The sequence below is a fragment of the Saimiri boliviensis genome, chromosome 5, assembly GCF_048565385.1.
Source record: "Saimiri boliviensis isolate mSaiBol1 chromosome 5, mSaiBol1.pri, whole genome shotgun sequence".
In the NCBI taxonomy this organism is placed as follows: Eukaryota; Metazoa; Chordata; class Mammalia; order Primates; family Cebidae; genus Saimiri; species Saimiri boliviensis.
Window position 1 is genome coordinate 2647657 of NC_133453.1, and position 27442 is coordinate 2675098.

The 27442-nt window shown below is 54.8% G+C and overlaps 1 protein-coding gene across 9 annotated transcripts in view; it reads left to right on the plus strand.

Annotated features, from left to right (window-relative positions):
- HDAC4 (histone deacetylase 4) overlaps window positions 1-27442 on the plus strand; it is a 340829-nt gene that overhangs the window by 230096 nt on the left and 83291 nt on the right. For all 9 annotated transcript variants that reach the window (XM_039469908.2, XM_039469911.2, XM_039469907.2 and 6 more), the window contains 3 exons: window positions 5796-5917; window positions 18803-18934; window positions 23321-23433. In XM_039469908.2, coding sequence (XP_039325842.1) covers window positions 5796-5917; window positions 18803-18934; window positions 23321-23433 — 367 coding nt within the window. The remainder of the gene's footprint in view (window positions 1-5795; window positions 5918-18802; window positions 18935-23320; window positions 23434-27442) is intronic.

Sequence of the window (27442 nt, forward strand, 5' to 3'; positions counted from 1 at the left end):
GTGGGTGTTACTAGTGTGTTGTGCAGATGTGAGTGGGTGTTGTGAGGCACGGGTGTGTAATTGTGTGAGCAGCGGGTGTAAGAGTAATTGAGGTGCAGATGTGACTAATTGTGTGAGGAGTGGATGTGAATATGAGATGCAGGTGTGAGTGATTGAAGTGGGTGTGAATTGTGAGGAATGAGTGTAATTCTGTGAAGTGTGGGTGTAATTGTGTGAAGTGTGGGTGTGAGTAGTGTGAGGTGCTCGTGAGAGTGTGAGGAGTGTGAGAATAATTGGGTGTGTGAGGTGCAGGTGTAATTGTGTGAGGTGCGGGTGTAATTGTGAGGAGTGGGTGTGAGTAGTGTGAGGTGCAGGTGTGAGTGTAATTGTGTGAGATGGGGTAATTGTGTGAGGAGTGGAATTGTGTGAGACGTGGCTGTAATTGTGTGAGGTGCGGGTGTGAGTAATTGAGTGGGTGTGAGTAGTGTGAGGTGCTCATGTAACTGAGGAGCGTGTGTGAGAATAATTGAGTGGACGTGTGAGGTGCAGGTGTAATTGTGAGGTGTGGGTGTAATTGTGTGAGGGGTGAGTGTAATTGTGTGAGGTGTGGGTGTAATTGTGAGGAGTGGGTGTGAGAGTGTGAGGTGCAGGTGTAATTGTGTGAGATGTGGGTGTAATTGAGGTGCAGGTGTAATTGGGTGTGAGTAGTGTGAGGTGCTCGTGTAATTGTGTGAGGAGCGTGAGGCAGAGCAATTGTGAGGTGCAGGTGTAATTGAGTGGGTATGAGACTGAGGTGGAGGTGTGAGTGTAGTGTGAGGTGTGGGTGTGAGAGTGAGGAGTGGGTGTAATTGTGTGAGGAGTGGGTGAGAGCAATTGTGTGAGGTGCGGGTAATTGTGTGGGGAGTGGGTGTGAATAATTGAGGTGCACATGTGAGAGCAGTTGTATGAGCTGTGGGTGTAACTGAAGTGCAGATGTGAGCAATTGTGTGAGGTGCAGATATAATTGGGGAGTGGGTGTGAGTGAGCAATTATGTGAAGTGTAATTGTGTGAGGAGCGGGTGTGTGTGGAGCGGGTGTGAGTGAGGAGCGGGTGTGAGGGAGTGATTGAGGAGCGGGTGTGAGGAGCGGGTGTGAGGGAGTGATTGTGCGAGGAGCAGGTGTGAGGAGCGGGTGTGAGGGAGTGATTGTGTGAGGAGTGGGTGTGTGAGGAGCTGGTGTGAGGGAGTGTGAGGAGTGGGTGTGAGGGAGTGATTGAGCAGGTGTGAGGAGTGGGTGTGAGGGAGTGATTGTGTGAGGAGCAGGTGTGAGTGTGTGAGGAGCGGGTGTGAGAGGAGCAGGTGAGTGTGAGGAGCAGGTATGAGTGTGTGAGGAGCAAGTGTGAGTGTGAGGAGCGGGTGTGAGGGAGTGATTGTGTGAGGAGCGGGTGTGATTGTGAGGAGTGGGTGTGAGGGTGTGATTGTGTGAGGAGCGGGTGAGGAGCGGGTGTGTGTGAGGAGCAGGTGTGAGTGAGGAGCGGGTGTGATTGAGTGGGTGTGAGGGAGTGAGGAGCGGGTGTGTGTGAGGAGTGGGTGTGAGGGTGTGATTGTGTGAGGAGCGGGTGTGTGTGAGGAGTGGGTGTGAGGGTGTGATTGTGTGAGGAGCGGGTGTGAGTTAATGAGGAGCGGGTGTGTGTGAGGAGCTGGTGTGTGAGGAGCAGGTGTGTGTGAGGAGCGGGTGTGAGCAGCTGTGTGAGGTGCGGGTGTGTGTGAGGAGCGGGTGTGAGGGAGTGATTGTGTGAGGAGCGGGTGTGTGAGGAGCGGGTGTGAGGGAGTGATTGTGTGAGGAGCGGGTGTGAGTGTGTGAGGAGCGGGTGTGAGGAGCGGGTGTGAGGGTGTGATTGAGGAGCAGGTGTGAGTGTGAGGAGCAGGTGAGTGATTGAGGAGCAGGTGTGAGGGAGGGATTGTGTGAGGAGCAGGTGTGAGGGAGTGATTGTGTGAGGAGCGGGTGTGAGGAGCGGGTGTGAGCAGCTGTGTGGTGCGGGTGTGTGAGGAGCGGGTGTGAGGGAGTGATTGAGGAGCGGGTATGAGTGTGAGGAGCAGGTGTGTGAGGAGCAGGTGTGATTGTGTGAGAAGCAGGTGTGAGTGTGTGAGGAGCGGGTGTGTGTGTGAGGAGCGGGTGTGAGGAGCGGGTGTGTGAGAAGCAGGTGTGATTGTGTGAGGAGCGGGTGTGAGGAGCGGGTGAGGAGCAGGTGTGAGAAGGGGGTGTGAGTGAATGTGTGAGGAGCGGGTGAGAGCAGCTTTGTGAGCTGCGGGTGTGAGTGTGTGAGGAGCAGGTGTGAGGAGTGGGTGTGTGAGAAGCTGGTGTGAGTGATTGTGAGGAGCGGGTGTGAGCAGCTGTGTGAGGTGCGGGTGTGTGAGAAGCGGGTGTGATTGTGAGGAGCGGGTGTGTGTGAGGAGTGGGTGTGAGCAGGTGTGAGTGTGAGAAGCGGGTGAGTGTGTGAGGAGCAGGTGTGAGTGTGAGGAGCGGGTGAGTGTGAGGAGCAGGTGTGAGTGTGAGAAGCGGGTGTGAGTGATTGAGGAGCGGGTGTGAGAGCAGCTTTGTGAGGTGCAGGTGTGTGTGAGGAGTGGGTGTGAGTGATTGAGGTGTGAGTGATTGTGTGAGGAGCGGGTGTGAGTGATTGAGGTGATTGTGTGAGGAACGGGTGTGATTGAGGTGTGATTGTGTGAGGAGCGGGTGTGAGTGATTGAGGTGTGATTGTGTGAGGAGCGGGTGTGAGTGAGGTGTGATTGTGTGAGGAGCGGGTGTGAGTGATTGAGGTGTGATTGTGTGAGGAGCGGGTGTGATTGAGGTGTGAGTGATTGTGTGAGGAGCGGGTGTGAGTGATTGAGGTGTGAGTGATTGTGTGAGGAGCGGGTGTGATTGAGGTGTGAGTGATTGAGGAGCGGGTGTGAGGAGCGGGTGTGAGTGAGCAGCTTTGTGAGGTGTGTGTGAGTGTGAGGAGCGGGTATGAGTGAGAGCAGCTTTGTGAGGTGCGGGTGTGAGTGTGTGAGAAGCGGGTGTGAGTGATTGAGGAGCAGGTGTGAGTGAGCAGCTTTGTGAGGTGCGGGTGTGTGTGAGGAGCAGGTGTGAGTGTGAGGAGCGGGTGTGATTGTGTGAGGAGCGGGTGTGAGTGTGTGAGGACCGGGTATGAGAGCAGCTTTGTGAGGAGTGGGTGTGAGTGTGTGAGGAGCGGTTGTGATTGAGGAGCGGATGTGAGTGTGTGAGAAGCGGGCGTGAGAGCAGCTGTGTGAGGAGCGGGTGTGAGGGAGTGATTGTGTGAGGAGCGGGTGTGAGAGCAGCTTTGTGAGGTGCAGGTGTGTGTGAGGAGCGGGTGTAAGGGAGTGATTGAGCAGGTGTGAGTGTGAGAAGCGGGTGTGATTGTGTGAGGAGCAGGTGTGAGTGTGTGAGGAGCAGGTGTAAGACAGGAGCGGGTGTGAGTGTGAGGAGCGGGTGTGAGTGAGTGTGTGAGGAGCGGGTGTGAGGGAGTGATTGTGTGAGGAGCGGGTGTGAGAGCAGCTTTGTGAGGTGCGGGTGTGAGTGTGTGAGGAGCGGGTGTAAGGGAGTGATTGAGCAGGTGTGAGTGTGAGAAGCGGGTGTGATTGTGTGAGGAGCGGGTGTAAGGGAGTGATTGAGCAGGTGTGAGTGTGAGAAGCGGGTGTGAGTGTGTGAGGAGCGGGTGTAAGAGTGATTGAGGAGCGGATGTGAGTGATTGTGTGAGAAGTGGGTGTGTGTGATTGTGTGAGGAGCAGGTGTGAGTGAGAGCAGCTGTGTGAGGTGCGGGTGTGAGTGAGTGTGTGAGGAGCGGGTGTGAGTGCAGCAGGGATGGAGCTTCCCTTCTGTTCTCCCAGCGGGATGCTTCTTCACTGAGGGCACACATGTGTGCTCCGGCCTGGGGCCGTGTGACCGGGGCTGGGCACGTGTGGCTGCCCTGACGGTGAGGGCCACTCTCTCCTGGTATCTGGTGGGCAGGTGCGCCGTGTGCTCCTGGTGGTGAGCCGGGCTGTGCAGGAGGTGAGGTCCCTCCTGTGAGGTACTGGGTCCATTGAGGAGGCGCTGACAGGCAGGGGCAGGGCTGAGCCCCTCCTGCGCCTCCTGCTCTGTTGGTTTTAAGGTTTGACAAAAAATGGGGTTTTTAACAGTGAAAGCACCTCAAGAGACCAGAACAGTAAAAGAAGACCTGTTAGATCCTAAAGGAATGTGACTTTTGCAACTCCTGCTTCCCTGTAAGCAAACCCTAGCATTCCCATGTAATCACAATTTTTATTCTGTGTATTTAAAAGATTTAAGTTATTATTATGTAAATAATGATTTTTTTAACTCATGGATGCCTGTGCAAGTCACTATGTTTCTTATGAAGGCAAAAGTGGATGCAGAAATGGTCCCAGGCTGTCAGCTGGTGCTGGAGAAGTTTGCAGTCGCCAAGACCACATTCCCCATAGGATACGGACTGAAAATACTCTTTGGGAGAGAAAGGAGTGTTGCCTGCAGACCTTTTCATGAGATTGAGGGAGGATGGGCACCTCAGGGAGAAGAAGGGAGGCTTGCACCAGGACGTGGTCCCAGGGAGAGGCCAGGCTCCCACAGGGGTGCAGACAGGCGTGGCCCAGCCCTGCAGCCCCAGCCTCCGCGGAGGAATTCCCCAGGAAACAGCACTTGGGGTGGAGGTGTGCCCTGGGCAGTGGGCGGAGTTGGGGCGTGGCCTGAAGCTGGGCCCCAGGCGCCTGGCCTCAGGTTAGTTTTGTCTGAGTCCCTTCAGCACAGTCTTTGCACTGGTGTGCCCTCAAATATTTAAATACACACCTGTACCCATTTAAGAGCTCTTTCTTAATTCAGATAACTCCAGGTGCATTGGTGTGGTGTACTGTGTATTCAAATAGTCTAACCAATTCTAAATAAGTTTGCAAATTTGTTTCTAGTCATTAAGCAGATTACACAGTTTAAAGAGAGAATTTATTCCACTCAGCTCAGTGTTTTGAGCAAGACTCAGCCGGCAGTGCCATCAACAAAGGCCTTGCTGACGGTCATCTGGGTGGCAGCCCACATACGCCCGTTCCACAGCCCTCCTCTGGCCCTCCTCCTGGCAGCCTGCTCCTCCTATCTTGCTATCTGGAGGGTGTAGAGTTGCACCTGGTTGTTCATACAGGAAGTCCCTTTCGTAGGTCAGCTCCCTGAGCACAGAGTATCAGTAGCTGCCATCCTATTCCTCCCCTGGAGAAGGAAGTGACCAGGGTGAGTTTTGCACAGGTGAAGGTACAGATGAGGCTGGGTGCTTTCTGCTGAGAGATGGCCGCCTGGGTTCCTTCTCTCCAGGTAGCGGAGAGAGCCCAGACATCACCAGCATTTGTTCTTAGAGTGCTTGTTGACCCATCCCGGCTGCCTGTGAACTCACTTTTGATGCCTTACGCCACAGCCTACTGCCTTCCTCTGCCTCTCCCCACTGGGGACAGGCTCTCTGAGTGGCCAGTGATGGCCCTGACAGAGAACAGACCGGGCTGGAGCCATCTTAGAAGGCAGGGCCAGGTGGAGATCGTCTGCCAGGAAAACAGCCAGAGGCGCTGCCTGTCCCAGCCCTGAGCACTGTGGTCCCGCAGAAGAGGATGTGGGCATTGAGTGTTTGCTTGCTTGTTGAGCATTCTGTTTCTGTTTAATTTCAGCTTGACCCTAGGGAAGAAGCTCGTCTTTTGAGGTGGGGCTGAGGTTTCAAGGGAAAGATCATCATGTGTGTGGCTTCTCAGCTGCAGCACGCCTGGGGCAGTGCCCTAGGCAAACTAAACCATCTGTCTTTGCCTTCTCTCCAGGAAAACGCAGCACAGTTCCCTCGATCAGAGTTCTCCACCCCAGAGCGGAGTGTCGGCCTCCTATAACCACCCGGTCCTGGGAATGTACGACGCCAAAGATGACTTCCCTCTTAGGAAAACAGGTCAGTGCCCCAGGCATGCCGTGGGCCAGGAGGCCTCCTGTACACACACCTTCCACGCCTCAAGCCATGCAGGGCCTGCCACTCTCTTCCCCTCTGAGAAGGAACCACCTGCAGAGTTTTACCCATTTGCCTCTTTCATTAGAGCAGAATTTAGAAAAGATACCCCTAAGCATTTCCTTACGATTGATACCTAAAGAAATGCACCTCACACATGCACACCACTGTTGAAGACTCAAACTGACTTTGAAAGCACACTCAGTTTTCTTTTCTCTGAGTGGCGTGTTAGACTTTGCCACACTGAGGGGCATCCCCACAGTGGTCACGGGGTGAAGCACTTCCTGCTTGTGGGTCATGTGCCATCTGAGGGCAGGTAAGCCTGTGGCCTTCAGGGATGGCTCTGAGCAGTGCCTATGCAGCAGAGTTTTGGGGGTCGTCAGAGTGGGAGGGAAATCTTTATGAGAAAGAAATCACTGAGTCCCGCAGGGAACGTCACGTTGGGCCCAGAGTTACGTGTGGCAGTTCTGTCCTAAGCCAGAGAGAGAAGAGCATCTAGGCACAGGCAGGTGCCCGGGGGAGGCGGCTGCAGCAATGACTTCACAAGTCAGGACACCCTTAGACTTTCTCAGGGGCTATGGAACAAGTGGGCAGTGGCTTCAGATAATGATTAGGGTGGCTGTGGGCAGTGCATTAGGGTGGCAAGAAGGGCAGGGGCCAGGGGGTGCTGCCATCCAGAGACTCTGCGCAGAGAAATGCTGAGGGCAGGCAGTGCCTCATCCCACGTGTGGACGGTGGACCCACAAACAGCAAGGCAGGGTGGGAGATCCCAAGGTACCCTCCCTGGGGGTCGGCTCTTGGAGATGACATCTTAGGGCACCACTTTCTCTCGCTAAACAAATTCTGTGTTAACCAAAAGTTTTGGCCAATTCTGGGCAGAAACAGTGAACGTAATCGCTCACACAAGGACTTCTTCACTGGAGCGATGAGGCACTGTGAGAGGTTGCTGGGGGCTGTAGCAGGCCAGCCACGCCCCTGGAGAGGTGGGTCATATGAGGCCAGCTGTGACCCTAGAGCAGGCCGTATCGCGCCGGACATGGCTCAGGTGCAGTGGGCTGTGACTCTACAGGAGTGAGCTGTATCAGATCAGCCACTCCCAAATGGAATGGGCCATACTGGGCCAGCCACATTCCCGGTGGAGTGGGCTGTTTTGCGGGTATTCAGACAGTGGTGTTCCTGGAGCAGTGGGCCATATCAGGCAGGACATATCCCGGGTGGACTGGACCATATTGGGCTGGTTATGTCCCAGGTGGACTGGGTCACATCGGGATGGTTACTTCCCAGACGGAGTGGGTCGCATCGGGCCGGTTACGTCCCGGGTGGAGTGAGCTATATTGGGCTGGCTGTGTCCCTGGAGGAGTGGGCTGTAACAGGCCGGCCATGACCTCCGAGTGGGCTGAATTGGGATGGTGGAGACCCTGCTAGAGTAGACCATATAGGATGGCCGTGTCCCTGGAGGAGAGGACTGGAACAGGCCTGCTGTGACCCCAGAGGAGTGTGCTGTATTGGGATGGCAGAGACCCTGCTAGAGAGGGCCATATCAGGGTGGCTCTGTCGTCTCCAAGTCAGAGGCACAAGAATCCTGCAAACATAGGCGGGTTTCCATTTGGGCCGTAAACTTTTACTGGGAAAAGTGAACCTAGAGCTGCTGCTGCTTTGAGTTTCATGGGTGTGAGCCTGTGGTTCCCACTGTTGCTTCTACTGAGAATGGTCCTGGATTTCAGCTGGAGAGCACCCTAGAGCGCCAAAGAAACAGGCAGTTTAGAGATCAGTATTTTTTCCAGAAAGATGTGCCCAGTAATACCAAGAGAGACCCTGTGGGCTGATTCTTAGAAATTGCCCTCCAGGTTTCCTTTCTGAGGATTGATGCTATTATTAATCAAATTCCATCCACCAAACCAAAGTCCACAGTGAGTGATGGACCCTGTGCTGGGAGAGAGACCCAGGGAACCCTGCCCGGGGAACTGGAGCGATGCCGAAGGGGCGACCGGGAGGCCGGGGGGTCGGCTGGGAGGCCGGGGTGTTGCCGTCAAGCCGGTGGGTTGGATCTGGGCTCACTGCTGTAACCACTCTGTGCGCCCTGAAACCAATGCCTTCCATGCCCCTGGCCCCCATTTCCTCAGCGGTACAGCAGGGCTGCCCACACCCATGTCCTCACGGCCATGGCACACACCCAGCCCCAGAGTCTCGGCTTGTGGGAGTGATGGCTATGGCGCTCAGACTGCAGAGCCACAGACCCGGGAGCTTGGCCACCAAGCTGAACAAGTCGGCTTCACATGGGGACATGCCTTCCCACCAAGGGCCCCAAGAAAGGACAGCACACCCCACCATCCCATCGGGTCCCAGAGAGTTCCCCGGTAGCTCCACACCCCAACTCCTAAGGGAACAGCAGGGATCGGGGAGCCCTATGAGCTGTTTGCACTGGCTCCTTCCCCATCCCAAAAACAGCATCAGCACTACCTGGGGATCAAAGAAACCGAACCTGGCATGAATAATTCGCAGCAAGGAAGGCTGTCAGCAGGGGTGAGTTACACTGTCGAGTCCCTGACCCGCTGTTGGCCCTCAGAGTCTTCTGTGCACAGGCAGGACCCCTGATCTTGCAGCTTCTCTGCCGTTGGCCTTCTGTGCTGCTGTGTTCCTCTGGTGAGGATTGAAGCAGAGTCTGACACCTACCTTGCTTCTAACCTTGTGCTGGCACCGCCTTCCAGCTCCCGCTTTCTTGAGAATGGAGGAGAGAATTCTCTTTTCACACTTCAGGAAATGTTTAGAATACATAATACTCCAGAAGAACTTAATTAAGATTTGATCATTGCATTATCAGTTTTTTAAAAAGACGTCACTACCACATTAATAATATTAACAACGTAAAGATTCCAGAGAAAATGTTTAAACCACTTCAGAGAATAGTGTATAGTTCTACGCCCTGTATCACCCTTGACACATCTGTCTACTTTCAAACACTTGATGTCACTCATTCTAAGTAATTTACATCCATGCTTTTCTGCAGTAGTTGGTAATACGAAACATGTCATTAAATTTTAGATATGAAGTTCCTTGAATGAATCAAAATGATCATCTTTAATCATTGCGCTGTACTCTTCAATAATTACATGATTTTTTTTTTTTTTTTTTGAGATAGAGTCTAGCTCTGTCGCCCAGGCCAGAGAGTGCAGTGGCAGAATCTTGGCTTCACCACAACCTCCACCTCCCGGGTTCAAGCAATTCTTCCTGCCTCAGCCTCTTGAGTAGCTGGGATTACAGGTGTGTGCCACCATGCCCAGCTAATTTTCGTAGTTTTAACAGAGACGGGGTTTTACCATGTTGGCCAGGCTGATGTCAAACTCCTGACCTCGTGATCTGCCTGCCTCAGCCTCCCAAAGTGCTGGGATTACAGATGTGAGCCATCCTGCCCAGCCTAATTATATGATTTTGACTTGACATTACTTACACTGACCTGGCACACAGTTTTCCCGTTTCTCCATTTCTAAAGGGCAATTGTCTGACCTCTGAACATGTGAAAAACTTTGCCACTCTCTTGCTAATTTTATCATCACTCATGCAGTTTTTACATGTCCTTTGCTGGCTCTGTGGGTGACGGGTCACACCTGTACCAGCTCAGATGTCTTACTTCCCTGGTGAAGGCAACACAGTGGCCCCGGCTCTGAGCTTGGGCATATCCAGGGCATTCCCATCGCCTGTACCTGCGGGCAGGCACAGGTGCCTGAGCTCCTGCCCAGCTCCTTCACTCACCGTCTCGGGATTTGGGGGAGCTCTTGAACCTCTCTGTGCCCCCGTTTCATCATCTGTAAAATGTACCTATGAAATGCTGCTCTCTTCGGACTGTCATGAGATGTGAATGAATTAATATTCGCCAAGTCCTTCGAATAGGACCCAATCAAGGTGGCTTCTGCTCTTGGTTATCTGTGCTGTTAGGGTGTTCTTGATTTATTTTCTCCATCCAATGACCGACAACTGCGGGACCCAGCACCCCCCACCTCTCTCCCTCCATGCCCACAGGTCAGGTAGGAACAAGCAGGAGCCACTCACCTCCCCTTAGGGAAGGACCGCATAGATGGGAACACCAACCTTTATAGCCAAACATCTGTCCAGAAGGGGCCTTCTTGCTCTGTTGGCTTTTCAGGACTCATCTCCTCGCTGCTAGCTTGCCTTTACCTGAGTGCCACCTCCCCGGAGCTCAGAACTAGAGCAAGCCTCCACGGCTGGGCTGGAGAGTCAGACCCTTTACCCACGGCCCCAGCTCCAGCTCTGATTTCCTGCCAGAGGCTCCACCCCTTTCCTGGGAGATTGATAGCAGGGGTGTCTCCACTTCAGGGGCCTCCACCTCCCACCGGAGTTCGGCCCAGGGTGAGGTGGTGCCTGGTCCCTTCGCACGTCTGTGCAGCCTCAAGGGTCACCCTGACTTTGGGTTTCTGCAGCCTCGTGAAGCTGCCAAATGTGTATTTTTAAATATAGTCATAAGAGACAAGACTGTGGATCGTTGTCACAGATGGTGGCGCTGGATCTTTCCTACACCGTGTGCTGTCAGATGGCTTCACCACAAACTGCATTTCAGCAGTCTTCACGTCCACATTCACACCGAGGAACGGAGGCTTTTCCACTTTGAAAAGCAAGCAGCATTTTGCCATTTTGATGATGCTTAGGGATCTTACTTTTCTTCAGCAGCATCTTCTTCATGATTGTCTTGAAGATACTAGCAGCCGTGTATTTTTTATAATGACTCTTAAATTTTCCCCTCACGTGACTTGTGATAGACGAAATGAGGCCAAAACAACTAACTGCTGTCCAGCCAGCCCCGTTCCTCCCATTTGCCACCAACGTCCTGGACCTCAGCCCTGAGAACTGTGCACTCCACGGAACTGCTGTCCCGCATCCTGGCGTGTCCTTGAGCACATGGTGCTGTCAGCAGACACTCCGCAGCACGTGTCCGGGCCCCGCTGCTGGCCAGGGCTGTGCCACTGGCATGGATTGTCCTGACTCTTTCAAGGAAGCGAAATCCCAGAGCTGATGTTCAGTAAGAAGTTGGTACCTCAGCCTTGTTCCAGACTAGCAAACAGTGGGAGGCAAACAGTTCCAGAAGTCTCTAGCCTGCCTGGTAGGGCTTGGTCCCTGCAGTTGGGTGTGAATTGGGAGGGGGCTGGACTGATCCTGTGACCCAGTTCTGATGGCACCTGTGTGGACCACGCATCTGGGCTCCCCTGGACCTGCCTCCAGGGTCAGAGCCTTGACCAGTGCTCACCTAGCTCTGCCCTCCTCACCCGGGGCCTCCTGAGACCAGTCACTCAGGATCACGGCTGCTCGTGGAAACGTCCGTCCATTGCTTTGAAGTACAGATAGGGTGGGTTTTCCTCCGTTTTGGGGGAAAGCTGTCCTACTTGGCGAGGAAGAGCACAGGACCCGTGGCCAGGCTGGCCCTCACTATGCCACGTCCTGGGCAGCAGGACAGCCTCCCACTGCTTGCCAGCCTAAGGTGGGGCCATGATCTGTCCACTTCATGCCTGCCTTCTGTTTGATCAGTCAAGCCCCACAGCTTGTCAGTAAGCTCCTGGGCTTCTCCCTGCTTTCTGAGTGAACTGCATAAAGGCCCAAGTAGTTCTTATCCACATGTCGAGTAGGCTGAGGTACTGTGACGTAGGGCCGGAGAGCGTCTTCTGCCCTGACATCCATCCCTGAGTTTGGGAAGGGGCTCTCTGTTTCATACAAAGCCTGTGGCCATTGACGCCATCTCTTCCTCTAATGCAGTTTGCAGAAACTGCTGGAGAGAGGCGTGGACCACGCAGAAATGGTCAGTGCCCACACCTGCTACTGCTGAATGTAAAGGTGTGTTACATAGGTCAGGAGCTGCAAGGTGGCACCGCTCAGGAGTGGTCAGTGGAATCTCTTGTTCCTTGTGCTGCCTTTGAGCAGATCGGAAGAGGTTCCCATCTGTAGTGCCCTCCAGAGCCAGCTCAGCCCAGCTTCTAGCTCCCAGATAGGCAGCCCCCCCACCGCCAGATTCAGGGGCTCCTGTGCTGGGCTGGGTCCTCCATCATTTGTGTTCTTAAAAAGTGAGGATGAGTGTGTTCAGGAGGTTCTTAAAAAGGCATTGTTGTGCTTTTCCAAAAAAAAAAAAATTTAGAGGAGTCTTAAGGATGGTTAAATATTAGGCAATTTCTGTGTCAGGAATGGGCCACCTGGCCCTCTGTGCCCATCCTTCCAGCGTTGACATCTGTCAAAACCCAACTCCTTCTAATGTGGAAAGTACCCCAGGAGCTCTTGAACTGTTTTCAAATACACATTTTATTCCACTGTTCAGTGGTAAAACTACACTGAGACTGATGGAGGTGAAATGTTTCCATGGAGAGGATTGAGTAGGAAGGAACGTGTAGGAAAACACACCACCTGCACCGTATTTAAAAGAACCATAGAAGTGATGTGTGCTTATAACAAAACAAAGTCAGCACACCCTGAATCGTACTTCCCAGAGATGGCTACTGTTACTAGTTTGTTATGTATCTGTTCAGATCTTTTTCTCTGCCCGTTTGTGGGGGTGTGTAGCAGTATATCTGTGTCTGTGTGTGTATCTGTGTTTCTGTTTGTATCTGTTTCTGTGTGTGTGTCTGTGTATCTGTGCATATCTGCATTTCTGTGTATCTGTCTTTCTGTGTGTGTCTGTATTTCTGTATCTGTGTTTCTGGTGTGTTTGTGTTTCTGTGTGTGTCTGTTTCTATGTGTGTATCTGTGTTTCTGTGTGTCTGCATTTCCATGTGTGTGTCTGTTTCTGTTTCTGTGTCTCTGTGTCTGTGTGCATATCTGCGTTTCTGTGTATCTGTCTTTACATGTGTGTCTGTTTCTATGTGTGTTTCTGTGGTGTCTGTGTGTGCATGTCCGTGTTTGTGTGTGTGTTGGTGTTTCGGCGTGTATCTGTTTCTGTGTGTCTGTGTGTTTATCAGTTGTCTTGTTAACAAAAATATCTGTTTTGCATTTTCTCCTCCACATTTTTAAATTAATATTATATCGTGGCCTTTATTCGATTTCAACATATAAAGCTGAACGCCTTTCTCTGTAGTAGTCTAAGACACAGATGTGAGTTGTCACTGTTTTCTAGTTATTTTGCCAGCAACTTTGAGCACCTTTTCTCACTGTGCTAGTATTTCTGTATGAAAGGTTCCTGAAAATGGAGCTGCTGGTTCAGAGAGTATGTATATTCTAAAACACTGAGCAAATTGTACCCCCTCCCAGCAGCCTGAGAGGCCATTGTCCCCAACTACCCCCCCTCCGCCCCTGAGTGGGACTGTGTTGCAGTTCATTCTAGCGGATTTGGCTGCTGATGAGGGTGGCGAGCCTGTTGGTGTTTGAGTGAGCAGTGCTCACTCTGAGTCAAGGGCGGGCAGGTCTGTGTGCTTCCCTCCTCAGTAGCACGTGAGCAGCATGCAAAGGGTCCAGGGTGGCTGGTGCCCCAGAGCTGGGCAGCAGGGCCACCCCAACCAGGCCCTGTCTTCTGAGCCACCCTATGCCCAGCATCTGGAGCCCTGCGGGGCGCGCCGGGCAGCTCCATCAGTGCAGAATCTGGAGCTCTGGGGGGCGCGCGGGGTGGTTCCATCAGTGCAAATTCTGGAGCCCTGCCGGCTGGCTCCATCACTGCAGAATCTGGAGCCCTGGGGGGCGCGCGGGGCGGATCCATCAGTACAGAATCTGGAGCCCTGCAGGGCACGCGGGGCGGCTCCATCGGGGCAGAATCTGGAGCCCTGCAGGGCGCGCGGGGCGGCTCCATCGGGGCAGAATCTGGAGCCCTGCAGGGCGCGCGGGGCGGCTCCATCGGGGCAGAATCTGGAGCCCTGCAGGGCGCGCGGGGCGGCTCCATCGGGGCAGAATCTGGAGCCCTGCAGGGCGCGCGGGGCGGCTCCATCGGGGCAGAATCTGGAGCCCTGCAGGGCGCGCGGGGCGGCTCCATCGGGGCAGAATCTGGAGCCCTGCAGGGCACGCGGGGCGGCTCCGTCGGGGCAGAATGGATGCTGTTCAGTGGCAGCCCGTTCGTTTGTTCTTGTCTCGGGCACCGTCTTTTCTTGTTCCTTTGTAGGTACTGCTTATATGCTGTTTTCCATCCTGTCTCTTCCTATGTTACATAAGTTAGATTCCAGTCCATCGTTTGTCTTTTTAGAATTATCTTTTTATTTTATTTATTTGTTTATTTAGAGACAGAACCTCACTGTCACCACGCCTGAACTTCCTCCACCTCCTGGGTTCAGGCGATTCTCCTGCCTCAGCCTCCCGAGTAGCTGAGACTATAGCTGCTGCCTCTACACCTGGCTAACTTTTATATTTTAGTAGAGATGGGGTTTCATCATGTTGGTCAGGCTGGTCTCGAACTCCTGACCTTAGGTGATCCACCAGCCTCGGCCTCCCAGAGTACTGGGGTTATAGGTGTGAGCCACTGCATCCAGCCAGAATTATCTTTTTATTTTTACCGAAGTAAATAAATGTACATTCATCATAGACCCCCACGATGCTCATGACAGGAAAGCAGCCGTCCCTGCCTCTGCCCGCCCAGCCTGCATCATTTAGGCGTGTCATGCTCACAGCGGAACCGCAGAGTGCACCCTGGCTGCATCTTTCTGGTAGAAATTTTTCCGGAAGTTGATTTCGTTTCGCACCTGCCTGTTATTAATTCAGGCCCACAGTTCAGCAGACCTAGGAGACTCTCCACTGCACAGCCAGGCACCACAAGCCGCCTGGTGGTTCTGGCCTCACTGCCCAGTGTGTCTGGACGGTCTGCTCTCCCGGCCTGGCCCCCGCCTCCTTCCCGGGCTCCACGGCCTCCGTGGCCTCGCTCTGCAGCCTCCTTTGCTTGCTTTCCTCCGCCATTGTGGTCGTGCATGTCTTCCGTCGGCTCTTGAAGAAATCAAGTGTGGAGCATGAGTTTCTGGGAGTCCTCGCTTGCTGGTAAACCTCTTTATTCTGTTGTACTCGGTTGATAAGTTGATCGGGGACAGAAGTCATTGCCTGCAGGGTTTTCAGGCCATCGTCTTGCCCTTGAAGTGGCTGTCGCCGAGTCCAAAACTTCTCAGGGCGCCGCGCCTTTGTCCCCAGAGCTCTGGGGCAATTTGGGATCTTGCAGGTGGGGGCTTCTCGGCCTCCGTGTCCAGCCCCTCTTTGGCGGGAGGGTAGGTCTGGAGTTGGCTGGTGATTTTCTCCACGCCGTTTACCGTATTTTCTCCTGGCATTTACCGTATTTGTTGCAGAACCTTTTCACTCCCATTTTTCATCACTCCGCCTTCTGACAGTTCTCCTCTCTTTCTCCAGTCCCTTCCTGCAGCACTTGAGTTTTGTCCTCTTGGCTTTATCCTCTTTATTATTTCCTTTGCTGCCACTTCAGGGTTTCAGGGAAGAGCAGCGGGAAGCAGGTGCCTCCTTCTCTCTCCAGCTCTGCCCGCGTGCCTTGTCCCAAGGCAGTGTTCTGCGCATTCTCTGCTGCCAAATCAGTGGGTTCTTTTCTCGCTGGCTCCTGGACGTTGCGTCAGGCCAGCACAGAAATCACCCTCCACACTCGTGCCAGGTGCACACATGTCCCCTCTAAACCCGGCTGCTGAACAGTTAAAGCATTCCAGCTCCGAGAGCCGCCTCACCTGCAGCTGACTCTCAGGCCCACAGTTTAAGTTGGGAAGAGCAAACCTGTGTCCCGATCAAAATTGCTTCTGGCGGAAGGATGGAGGCAGCTGCTAGGCATTGTGCTGAATTTTAAGCTTATGATTGGAGTGTTGTATCTGCCTTAATTAGTAATTTACTTGATCGGCTTCAGGAGAAGCGATCCCACCTGCTCCGTGTTCCCCGAGGAGCAGACGCTGTGTTTGGAAGCGCACTTGGCACCCTTCCTGCCCTCCCCTGTGCTTGGTGGGAGCGACTCTCCCACAAGGCCTCCGGCCCGATGCTTTGGTTCTGTCAGTGGACCTGCAGCCCTGTGAGGGGTGGAATCCGGTTCCTGCGGTTCCTCTGCCTGGCCACGTCGTGTCTGGAACGCGGTGAAGGGCTGCTGCAGCGGGCCGGTGCACAGGTGGGCTCGGCCCCCACCTCGCCAGGTGCCAGCTTACCTGCATCATCTGCTTTGGCTGCCTTTGGGAGAATGTCCGGAGTTACAGACGCTGTGCAAGCTTTAAGACACATGCATTGGAATGGCTGAAACTGTAGGTCACTGTGTCTTCTCTTAAGTCAATCTAGGAGACTCCTGGACTGGCAGGAATGAGAGAGGGCAGGAAGCAGGAAGGCTGGCCACCCTGAAAGCATTAGTGAGATGGGCCTCATGGTGTGCTGCTCCCTTGGCTGCCTTCTGCCCCCTGGGGCTGCTCAGTCCTCCCCAGGAAGGCCACTGCATGTGCCCTGGGTGGGCTCCAGCACCCCCCTTCACTCCCAGCCCACGTGCTGCTGCTCAGCCCGCCCCCCCAGCCCTGCATCTGAAACCGCTTGTCTGATAGGTTCCTCAGGGAAGTCAAAGTGCTGAATAGCCCATGGGGCAGGGACGAGTGGAGGGCCCCAGCCTCACGCCATGCTGTCCCTGGCACTGCTGGCATGGTGTCCTGGAGCCTCCTGGTCAGGCGCAGCCACCCTGCAAGCAGAGCCAACCCGGGACACGCAGTTGGCTAGAATCAGGGAGGCCAGGCAGGTGTGCAGGCTGGGAGGCAGAGGGTACACAGGTGAGGGGACAGAAGGATTTCAGGTGGTGAAAAGGCAGCTGTGAGGAAGACAGGGCAGTGGCACTGTGATGGGGACAGTGGGGCTGTGGGGAGTCAGGTCAGCCTTGAGAAGGGTGTGGAGCAGAGGCCTGGGGGAGGGGAGGGGTGGGAAGGGGCGGGGCAAGGCAGCTGCTGTAGAGCTGTCCGCACAAGGAGTCTGGGGTCCCCGGCGGGGCTGTGGAGGATCTGCCCGACTGATGACCTGGTGGTGGCGTGAGGACCCCCTCAGGGCCTGGGGGAGGCTGTGCACCAGGCTAGCACAGCCAGTCCTCGGTGGCCTGGAGTGGACCGTGTCATGCTCGCCTCCCATTGCTCCGTGTTGCAGGGCCATCACCAAGGAAGGCCTTTCACACAGACCAGGGACCCTGTGCTCTTCTGTGGGCACACACAGCCCCTGCCTCAGAAGTGGCTCCTGCCCACCATCAGCAGCTCCTGTCCTGGGCCTGGCAGATCCCTGCAGAGCCCACATGGGTTTCTGTGGAGATGTGCTGGTGGGAGAAGCGGTATTTCCTTCCCTGGTCATCAGATGGGTTTTCTGGCTTGGCTTTGTTTTGTTTGTTAAATAATGGCTAGAAACCTAACGTGGAAATAGAAGTAGACCACTTGCCGGGGTCAGTTGTGTGAGGTACAGAAACATGTCCTGGTCTGTAGCCTGTGGAGAGGCCGGCTTGTGGCTGAATCCATCATCTGTCATCGTCTGGGTGCCCTCGGCCACAGCACAGAGGCCTGGCACCCTGCACAGCGGGCTGAGGTGCCTTCTTACAGCGCATCTTTGGTTTCTCTGGGAAGCCTGATTTGGGAGCTTGCTTCTCCCACATCTTCCCAAGACCTGCAGAACAAACATCCCTGACTCAAAGCCCAAAGTGGAGACAGCCCGGGGCCGCCCGCATGTCCCAAAGAGTGAAGTCACATGGGGTCTGGTCCCCATTGCCCAGCCCATGTCAGTCCTGCTTCCAGGAGAAACTCCATCTCATTTCCTGTCGCTCTGGAAGCAGTGAACTTACTGTTCCAGAAAGATTAAGAAAAGTAGAAGTGCTAGTTCTTTTAAAAAGGGGTAAAGTCTCACTAATTTGCAAATCTACAAGTGGTAGAATCCTGAAAGTGGCCAGGCGAGAGCTCGGAACTCAAAGGCTCGTGTGACACACGTCTCTGCAGGGCCATTCTCACCACTGTTCTGGACTCTGAAAGCCGATAGCCTCTCCTGGGCAGCTTTGGGGATTTCTCTGCCTCTGCTTGCTGCCCATTAGATCCCTGCTGCTTCCCAAGGCCGGCTCCGCCCCAGAGGTTTGGGTTCCAGACACAGAAGAGTTGGGGACCATGGTGGGCTGAAAGGTGCAGATTGCCACACGGCTCCGTCCACACAGGTCGAGCTGTCCATGGAAACCAAACCATCCCCAGTACCTGCCCCCTGTGGTCAGGTGAAAGGCGTAGCTGGCACAGGTGCTGGGATGGGCCCTGCCGAGCCTCACCAGGTGGGGGTGGGAGAGCAGCCTCACACTCTGGCCGCATCACCGACCGACGCAACTGGGGCGATGCGCAGGTGAGCGAGAGAGCGTGCAGCTTAGATGTCAGCCTCACATCCCTGGGCCAAGGGCCTCACCCCTGTTTGTCAGGCCTCCTGTGATGTTACAGCAACACAGCTATAAGGATAGGGGCGAATGGTCTAGTAGAGCATTAGTTACGTGACATCCCCGTTAAGTGACTTCACACCTCACCAGCCTCCTGCCACGCCCAGTAAGTCAGGTGGTCAGTCGTGTTCCCATCTGCTGGTAAAGGCAGTAGTGGCAGGATTCTGTGAAGCCACCGCCAGCGCTTGTCTCATGCTGTGGCCACAGAAATGCACCAGAGCCATTGTGCTGGTTATGTGGGACTGATGAACGGAGGTGGAGTCCCCTGCCTCGGGCGTTCCCTTCACTCTCCGCGGCAGCCCACGGTGGCGTTGAGTGACAGTATTTACCAGTGTGCGTATGCCTGAGCACCCCCAGGGCCCCCGGAGCCCAGTGGTGTCCGCCTGGCTGTAATTTACCGGTGGGTGTGCTCAAGGACGCCCAGGCCCCGGGGCCCAGTGCCGTCCGCCTGGCTGTAATGACGTCTCCTTCTCGCGCAGCTTCTGAACCGAATCTGAAATTGCGGTCCAGGCTAAAGCAGAAAGTGGCCGAAAGACGGAGCAGCCCCTTGTTACGCAGGAAAGACGGGCCAGTGGTCACTGCTCTAAAAAAGCGTCCGTTGGATGTCACAGGTATGTCAGCCGAGCAGGTACACCGCCCCGCTGCCCTCCCCGCCAGGCCTCACTGCCACAGGCGATTTCTCTCTGGAGCCTCCGAAAACCCATGTGTCTTCCTGACGCTGTCAACCCCCAGTGTGCCTCTGTTTCCGTGGCGCTGGAAGTGCCAGGCCCAGGGGACCAGGCTTGGTGACTCCTGCGTGTCTAGGCCAGGCCCTGCCCCCAGCGTCAGTGACTCAGAGCTGGTTCAAGTCGGACGCAGGTGCATGAGGGTGCCCGGCTCGGTGCGGTGGGAGATGCGTTCAGGAGCTTGAGTGGAGGCTTCTTCTCTGAAGGCGGGTCCTCGTAGTGGTGAATCTCATGCCCCGCCCTGTCCTCTGCTGCCCCTGAGCAGAGTCTGAACCAGCATCGCATTTTCACGTCTTCCCACGCCAGAGCACCCATCAACCCAGCAGAGGGGCAAACGGCAGTGAGGTTGCTTCAGCTTGGCCCTAGCGACATGTCTCGGTTGGCCCCATCTAGTGGTGGACATGCGGAAGGACAAGACTGGGCAGAGCCCCGTCCTGAGGGGGCACCCGCCCCCATCCAGAGGACCAGCCACCACCAGGGCACACTCCCTTCACCCCACTGCTCCTGAAATCATTACACCAGGATAAAGGGCCTGCTTGGGGATGGCCTGGAAAGAGGGGAGGCGGTGGACATGTTTGCACCACAGAAACAGTCGATTTGAAGGCCAAGGCTCAGGGTGGCTGGTCTGTGAAAGACGTGGTTCCACTGGGCAAGCTGCTGACCTGGGGAAAGCTGGGGGGCTCCTGGTGCTGTGCCCCGTGTGTGTGAGCGTCAGCGTCGTACACGGACTCTGCTTTGGCAGTGAGATGCGAGCAGCCCTGGCCCGAAACCACAGTGCCTGCCCGCGCCTTGTGCCCTGCCCTCCTCTACTTCAGGGGTTCTTAGCCCTGGTCTAAGGGTCTGGTTGTGGGTATTTGTGGATTTGCATTAGAAAGTGCCTGACACCTCCCCGCCCAGGGGAATCTCCATGTTTGTCATTTCTGATGTCGTTTCTTTCCTCTGGCCATTGTAGTACAGACCTTGTATCTTTCGCTAAGTCTAACTGGCAGGAGGACTCAGTTGGAATGAGGAGTCATGTGAGTTACAAACTTTTGAACACCAATGCAGCCTTATTTCCCGAGAGCAGCGTCTCGCTTGGGCGGCTCTAATGGGCATGTGACCCTTGGCGGTGTGTTTTTTAAGTGTGCATTGGGTGAGACGGAGCCTTCAGCAAGCTGCTTCTGAGTGTTAAAGCTGGTGTTCCTGTTGTCAGCCAGTGACTGCTGAGTGCTGTTTGTGAGTCAGCCCTGGGCCAGGAACAAAAATAGTGCAACAGAGTCCTTGCCTGGAAGGAGCTTGTGATCTAATTTGAGCACACTGCACAGCAAACACTAGGCCACCCAGGAGTCACGCGTGACACGGCCTGGTCAGTGCTGAGCCGTGGCGTAGAGCCCGTGAGGCCACCCAGGAGTCACACGTGACACGGCCTGGTCAGGTCTTTGCCGTGGCATAGAGAGAGCCCGTGCTTAGGGACCGAGGGGCTGAGAGATCAGTACAAGCCACTCTGAGCCAGCAGAGCTCTGCCCAAGGTGGCATTTGCTCTGGGACTTGGCAGGTGAGTGGGGTTGGGGCAGAGAGACAGGGTTGTATGTCACCTGACCCACACAAGCACAGCACCAGGGAGCTGCCACCATGGGGAGGCTGCTCTGAGTGGAGCCGAATTCCAGAAGACAGGGATTAGGGGTTCTAGGCGGGGCGGCCCCGCACAGAGCAGTGGAGGCAGTCACAGTTCTTGGCAGAAAGAAAGCCAGGTCGATATTTTGCTTCTTCTCAGTCACTGATTAATTGGTGTCTACGTAGAGCACAGAGAAGAAAATGTGTGCCCATATGCGCACTGTCCAGAAGGACTCCTGCTCACTCTGTGTACCCCCCACCGTGGCCCGCGCTCTGCGCTTCTTCCCCCCACTCCGCAGACCGCGCTCTTTCTCCCCCCGCCCCCCGCAGCCCGTGCTCTGTGCATCTTACCCCCACCCCCGCAGCCCGCGCTCTGTGCGTCTTACCCCCACCCCCGCAGCCCGCGCTCTTTCTCCCCCCTCCCCCCGCCCCCCGCAGCCCGTGCTCTGCGCCTCCTCACGCAGCTGAGTTCTCAGCCTCTTCCTGCGTCATCTTGCGTCCTTCTCCACTCGATGTCAGCCACACACATTTTGTGGCACCTCTAATGGTGTTCCCATTTTGCTGATCTAAACACTATGAAGATTATGCATTTATACTCATTTTGTTAGACCTATTCCTGGAAGTAGAATGCAAAAGAATAATAACCTCAATGAGTTAAAAGTGGGTAGAAAGTTAGACGTGTAATTTTTACTGCCCCAAAAAGTTGTCCTGGCCCCCCAGGCACATGCGTGATGGTGTTTTTCCGATGACACAGCTGGGAGGAGCCCATTTCAAGGAAGATTTGCTGGATCTTGATGTGTAGCTGGAGACAGGCTGACAGCAGAGAGCAGGGGTCTAGGGCGGCCATGCTGCCCACACGTGCGGCCGAGGCGGGTGCCCTGGGGGCCTGGACAAGGTGGGTCCTGCTTTCTTGAGGGAAATACAAACACCGCCTCAGCACAGGTAGCGCTCTCAGAATGCCCACTCACCGTGCAGGTAAACATGGCCTTGGCAGCTGGAGAAGCCGATCTCTGGATTTAGTGTCTGGTGGAAGTGAGAAGGCTAGAGGGACAGAGAGAGAAAGAGGAGCGGGCAGGGAGGGACCCAGTCCTGTATTCATGATCCGAGCCTGGGACAGTGAGCTAACCCCACACTCATTTGAGCTGCGGGAGCCATGGGAAGCAGCCAGAGTACGGCTTCTGGGTGGACACAGCGGTTTGCCCTTGGGAGGTTTAGACTGCCCAGCTGTCGAGGCCAACATGTACCCAAGATGGTCCTGAGGGCAGTGTGTTTAACAGGAGGTGAGCCTTTGCCATCCAGCTGGGTTAACTCAGGTATGCAGACGCCCTTCACAGCTCCCTCAAGCCACGTGGCCTGGGACGAGTGAGGTTGCTGCTGTGTGCCTCGGTCTCCTCTTCCGTGCACCGCAGTCATGATGGCACCTTCCTCATGCAGTGAGTGAGGGATGGATGAGGTAATACAGGCAGAGTCTGGAATCAGGTCTGCCAGGCTGGGGGAGCTGTGGGCGGCTTTTCCTGTTCCCCCGCCCTCCTCATCCTGCTCACTGCAGCGCGGGCTGTATTTGCAGAGTCGCCACCTCCAGTCTGTGTGAATACCATGTCAGTCAGCACGAGTGGGCACCTGCACCTTCATGGGCTTCAGGGACCCGGGCAGCCAGCAGACCGTGGAGGAGGCTGTGCTGGGGGCGGCTCCAGTGAGCGGCTGCTTGGAAAAAATGCCCCTAAACCTCCTCTCCAGTGTCCCCACGTGCCCCTTCCTTCTGACCTGCACATGCTGGGCAAGTCAGGGGTGGGGGTGAGGTTCTGATTCCCCTGAGTCATGGCCGAGCAGTAGACTCCTAGAGTTTTTGAGGCAAATAGGTCACATCGTGTTTTCTTTGGAAAGCCTTAACCAGGTGATGCCATTGTTAAAAATGCCATTAAACTAAACATACGAAGAGCCAGATGAGTCCTTGTGTGACTATCGAGAGCCGCAGTGGCCTCCCACAGTGGGTGTGTATTCCCGAAATAACGGCAGGCTCCTTCAGAGTTGAAGGGACCTTTGGATTGGACGTGGCTCCTTTTGGAAGTTACATTCAGTCGGAGCGGAATCTGGTCTCATTAACCAGAGTCAAGCCACCCAGATGGATAAGGGTCCTCTAAGACTGTCCGAGCGTGCATTTCCAGTAGCACTGATAGATCCCAGGAGACACCTGCTCCGTTTTCCCCTGGATGCTTGCTACGGTGCAGGGAAAATGAGAGGGTTCGACTCAGAGCAGTCACGTGGTCGGTTGCTTTCCTCTGAACTGAGCTTTTGATAGTGGCACAGGAAAGCTGACCTTTTGCTTTTCCAGATCACTCAGCTTCTGCGTTTCCTGGTCTTCTGTGTTAGGTTATTAATAAGTGTTTAAGGGTTTATCTTTTTGGTGTTTAAAACTGTCTTGAAAATCAAACAAGGTATAAAACTGATCAGTGTGCACGTCCGTGAAGAAGTGAAGTCTGGCAAAACTGGAGCATCAGAACTCGGCATCATCCTCCCTTTTTTGAAACCGTGGCCGTGTTCTTTGTTGTTGGGACTTCTGCCTGCCGCGAGCTAACGAGCAGATGCGTGGAAGGCACCGGGCACTGGGACCGGACCGCAGGTCAGCCCGGCCCGCCCTCCATTCGGGTGGCACTCACCGGGGTCTCTCTGCCTCCACAGACTCTGCCTGCAGCAGCGCCCCCGGCTCTGGGCCCAGCTCACCCAACAACAGCTCCGGGAACGTCAGCGCCGAGAATGGGATCGCACCTGCCGTCCCCAGCATCCCGGTGGAGGTCGGTACAAAGCCTTTGTCCTGCATCCTGCAGCACGAGTCAGGTTCAGGGGACGATGTGCTTAAAATGACCCCCCTTCACACCTGCCCTTCACTCTTCACCTTCCCGTTTGGGGTGGGAGAAAGTGACCTGTGCGCTCTCCAGAGAAGGACGCAGTTGGAGGTGACCTCCTGCCTCCCTCTCAGCACAGATGCCTCCGTTATTATGGACATGCTAGTTCCTGCCACACCGGGGACAGCCTGAGCCTGGTCCTGTCTCCTGGCCTCTTCCAGAGCAGAGTTCCCTAGACGGTGTCACAGCACGAGCCCACCATGCGTGGCAGGCGCTCTAGGTGGACAGGACCCTGTGGTCGCCAGTGCCTTGCAGGTGGCTGAGAAGCCATGGGCACGTGGGTATAGTTGCTAAGTGAGATTTAACATTTTTGTTTTGTATTGAGAAATACACAACACAGTGTCGGCCAGCAAACCATGTGTCAGCCAACTGGAGGGTCACCTGTGGTCGGCAGGGCAGGGCCAGCCAAAGCCACAGAACAGGGAGCCTTCCCAGCCTTCATGGACACCAGGCATCTCAGACTACAGGGCTTGGAACCCCGGTCCCCCTCCTTCATCAGACCCCACGTAGTGCCACAGTCTGGGAAGGACGTTGCCAAGCTAGAGTGGAGTCGGGGCGCTCTGGAGTCCCTGTGTGGGAAAGACGTCAGAGGCCCAGGAGCCAAGCGGCAAGGTCCGAATGGCACCCTGGCTGGCAAGGTCACGCCCTGACCATACCCAGAGCCGTTCCAGGGCAGCAGGTCCCAGGACCTTGCTCCGTGTTCCTTGAGCTCCTTGGTGCCCCCTGCCTTTATCCCTCACATGTCTCGGGCACCTTGTGCCAGGCCCAGGGAGCAAGGACCCACAGAGCCAGGCAGGCAGCAAGGACCCACCCCACCCTCCACACTGTGCCCCACAGAGGAGGAGAGGCCACCCCCAGGGCACGGGGAAGAAGAGAGAGACAGTCCCACAGGCTGAGGGGTGCCCTGGGCCTGAGTGGGCCTGACCGTAGGGTGGGGGTGGGAGGAGGACGATTTGGCAGGGAGGTTTCTAATACGTGGAGCTGGCATTCCTGCCTGCTTCATGGGGCAGAGTTCTCCTGAGTGGGAGGTTCTTTCTGAATTCTCTCCAGCTTACAGAAGGCTGTAATTTATTAAATATAGTTATTGACTTTGCTTCTTAAATATTTAGAGATGAATCCTGCCCTTCCAAAGCACTGGCAGATCTTAGCTGGGCTACAGAGGCATGAGTGTTTAGCATTTTCCGTTCAAACTTCAAGACCGTTTGTGTATAAACATTTTTAGAAACTAGGGTTACTGCTAGGAATGAATCTTGCATGCCGCCTCGAGGCTGCTTAAGCCCTGTTTTCTCTCGTTCTTCTTCCTTCGTACATCGATTTCTTTTATTACCTGTCTTCAGCCTGCTAACTCCAGCACTTACGTAGATGATCAGGAGTCTGAACAGCCCTCCTCTGTGTGGCTGCGGTCATAGCTGAGTGCCAGCATACGCCTTAGAATGCAGCCTAGAAATTCCTTCTGCCCTGCGAGGTTCACACGGCCGCCTCTTGTTGACTGTGGTCCTGGATACACCATTGCATTTAAAACGGGCACTTACGGACACGGCAGTTAGTGTTTGGGTGGCTCTACCTCGTTCCAGTTCTGTGTTGATTGTTAGAAATCCTGTGATACGTAGATGAAGCTACTGGAAATTACTAGAATGTGTGGAAGGAGTTACGGGAAACCGAAGTGGTGCCACGGTTCCTGCTCCGTGTACGATGTTCACTAGGGCAGGCGAGGGCAGCCCTTGCATGTGGGCTCGCACCCAGGTGCTCTTTATGGGTGTCAGTATCGCTAGAGTTGGACCGGCCTCTGAGAACGCCCATGCTTTGTGGCCAGGCGCTGGTTCTCCGTTCTCACGTGGTGCAGAGGCCCATGAGCCTGCCCATCAGAGCAGGCATCTCAAGCGGATGGGGGCGTGGGGGAGCAGAGACCTCCCAGCCTGACTCTCAGCATTGCCTTTTCTGTTCACTCCGGGCCCCCTGGAAAGACTGCCGTACCTTGAAGGCCCCCCAGGACCCAGGGAAGCCCAGCATGCCCTGCACCTCCTCTACCAGGGAGGAGGCAGAGCTCTGAGAGCGAGGGGATGCTGTCCAGGGGCTTAAGGGGACAGCTCCTCTGTGGCCGCTGCCACTGTGGTTGACACGCGTGCCTCCGTGCTTTGCATCGGGCCTGTGGACCTGGCCTCTGAGCACAGGTGGAGCTCCGGGTGGCTCCAGCCCTGAACGCCTCCCACAAGGCTGGGCCCGAGACAGCAGGTGCCAGGACACCCTGTGATCTCTCGAGTGGATCTGTCGGCATCTCGCGGAACACATTCTCAGAAGGTGCCTTCGTTTCCAGAAATGGGCTTTAAAAACCTTGCTTACAGAGGAAATCAAAACTTTGCAGACATTAGGATGTCTCCTTATTTTGTTTCCATTGTGCTTTTCTGGAAATCACAAGCATTGTCTCTACAGCATAACTTTCTGATAATTCTTTAACTTTTGACCCAAAAAAAAAAAAATGTATCTAGGAAAAATGTTTTCCTCAGCAGCCCTTCATCATTACTGACAGTGTAACATGTGAGCAAATCCAAAGGGAGGCGCAGGGTTTGCTCTGGAGTGAGGTGCACTGTGGTCTGCTCCTAAGCAAGAAGGCTGGGCTTTCTGTTCTGTGGGAACAGCCTGAGCCTAAGTGTTTGTCAGGAGAAGTGTTTCTTCCTGTCCCCGTGGGCCACTCGTGTGTCTTTTGGGAAACGTCTCTCCAGATCCTTTGCCCACTTTTCTGTGGGATGATTCCGGTTTGGCTGGTGAGTCGCTGGAGTTCCCGCGTGTTCCGGATACCGCCCCCGTCAGGTGAGGATCCTGCACACGTTTCTCCCTTTCTGCAGGTTGTGTCTTCACTCTGGTGATTATTTCCTTTGCTGTGCAAAAGCTTTTTAGTTTAGCAGAGTCCCAGTTGTCTGTGTTCGTTTTTGCTGCCTGTGCTTTTGCGGTCTTAGCCATAAATCTTTTGCAATAGCCAAGAAGTAGAATCAACCCCAGTGTCCTTCAGTGGATGAGCAGATGGGAACTGCAATGCTGTGCGCAGTGGAATACTATGCAGCCATCAAAAGGGATGGACTGACATTTGCAGCAACATGGATGGAACCGGAGGTCTTCATGTTAAGTGAAGAAAGCCAGGAACAGAAAGACAAACCTCATTTTCTCATTCATCTGGGGGAGCTAAAAACACTGATGTCACGGAGCTAGAGAGTGTAATAGAATCAGTTTATCTGTTCATCATTAATGTTCGTTTCTGGTAAGGGGATTTCTATCTGCCAAACCCCACTAGCTACCATGGTCACATCTTTTGTTCATTGTCTTTGCCTGTTCATTCAGCAGACACTCCCTGAGTAGCTGCTGTGTAGGGATACAGTGGTGATAAGCTGTTGTCCTTTTTAGCAACGGACATTCGTTCTACGAGCAAAAGAGGTTAAATAACAGTGACCCTCCCTGTGTGCCGTCTAATCTTTACTCCTGGCTTATGTTGGCTTCATCCAAGTCTATTCTCTAAAAGCTACACGGTTCTGAAACCTGTTTTCCTAACTGAAGGGATCATAAACAAGTGTCTAAGTAATCACCAGGATCGTTCCCAACCCTCAGAGCCCCACGTGCCACGCCCCCATTCTGTTAACACTGAGGCATTGGAGAGACCACCCTGCTCTGCTCTCCTGCTGGGCGCTCAGCCCCGCGCTCGAGGGTCCGTGAGCGCCAGGTCACCTCCTGAGCTCTCCTAACATTACGTCCCAGGCGTGGCGCTCTAGGGTCAGAGCAGGGTCAGAGCTTGGCTGGTTTCTCAGATGTTCCTGACCGTCCTCCCCTCCGGGAGCTCCGCACTTGGCAGTCCTTACCGCGTGCGCGTCTCGCCGTCGGCCGGGTCTGCGAGCTCTCCGTGCCGCCCTCA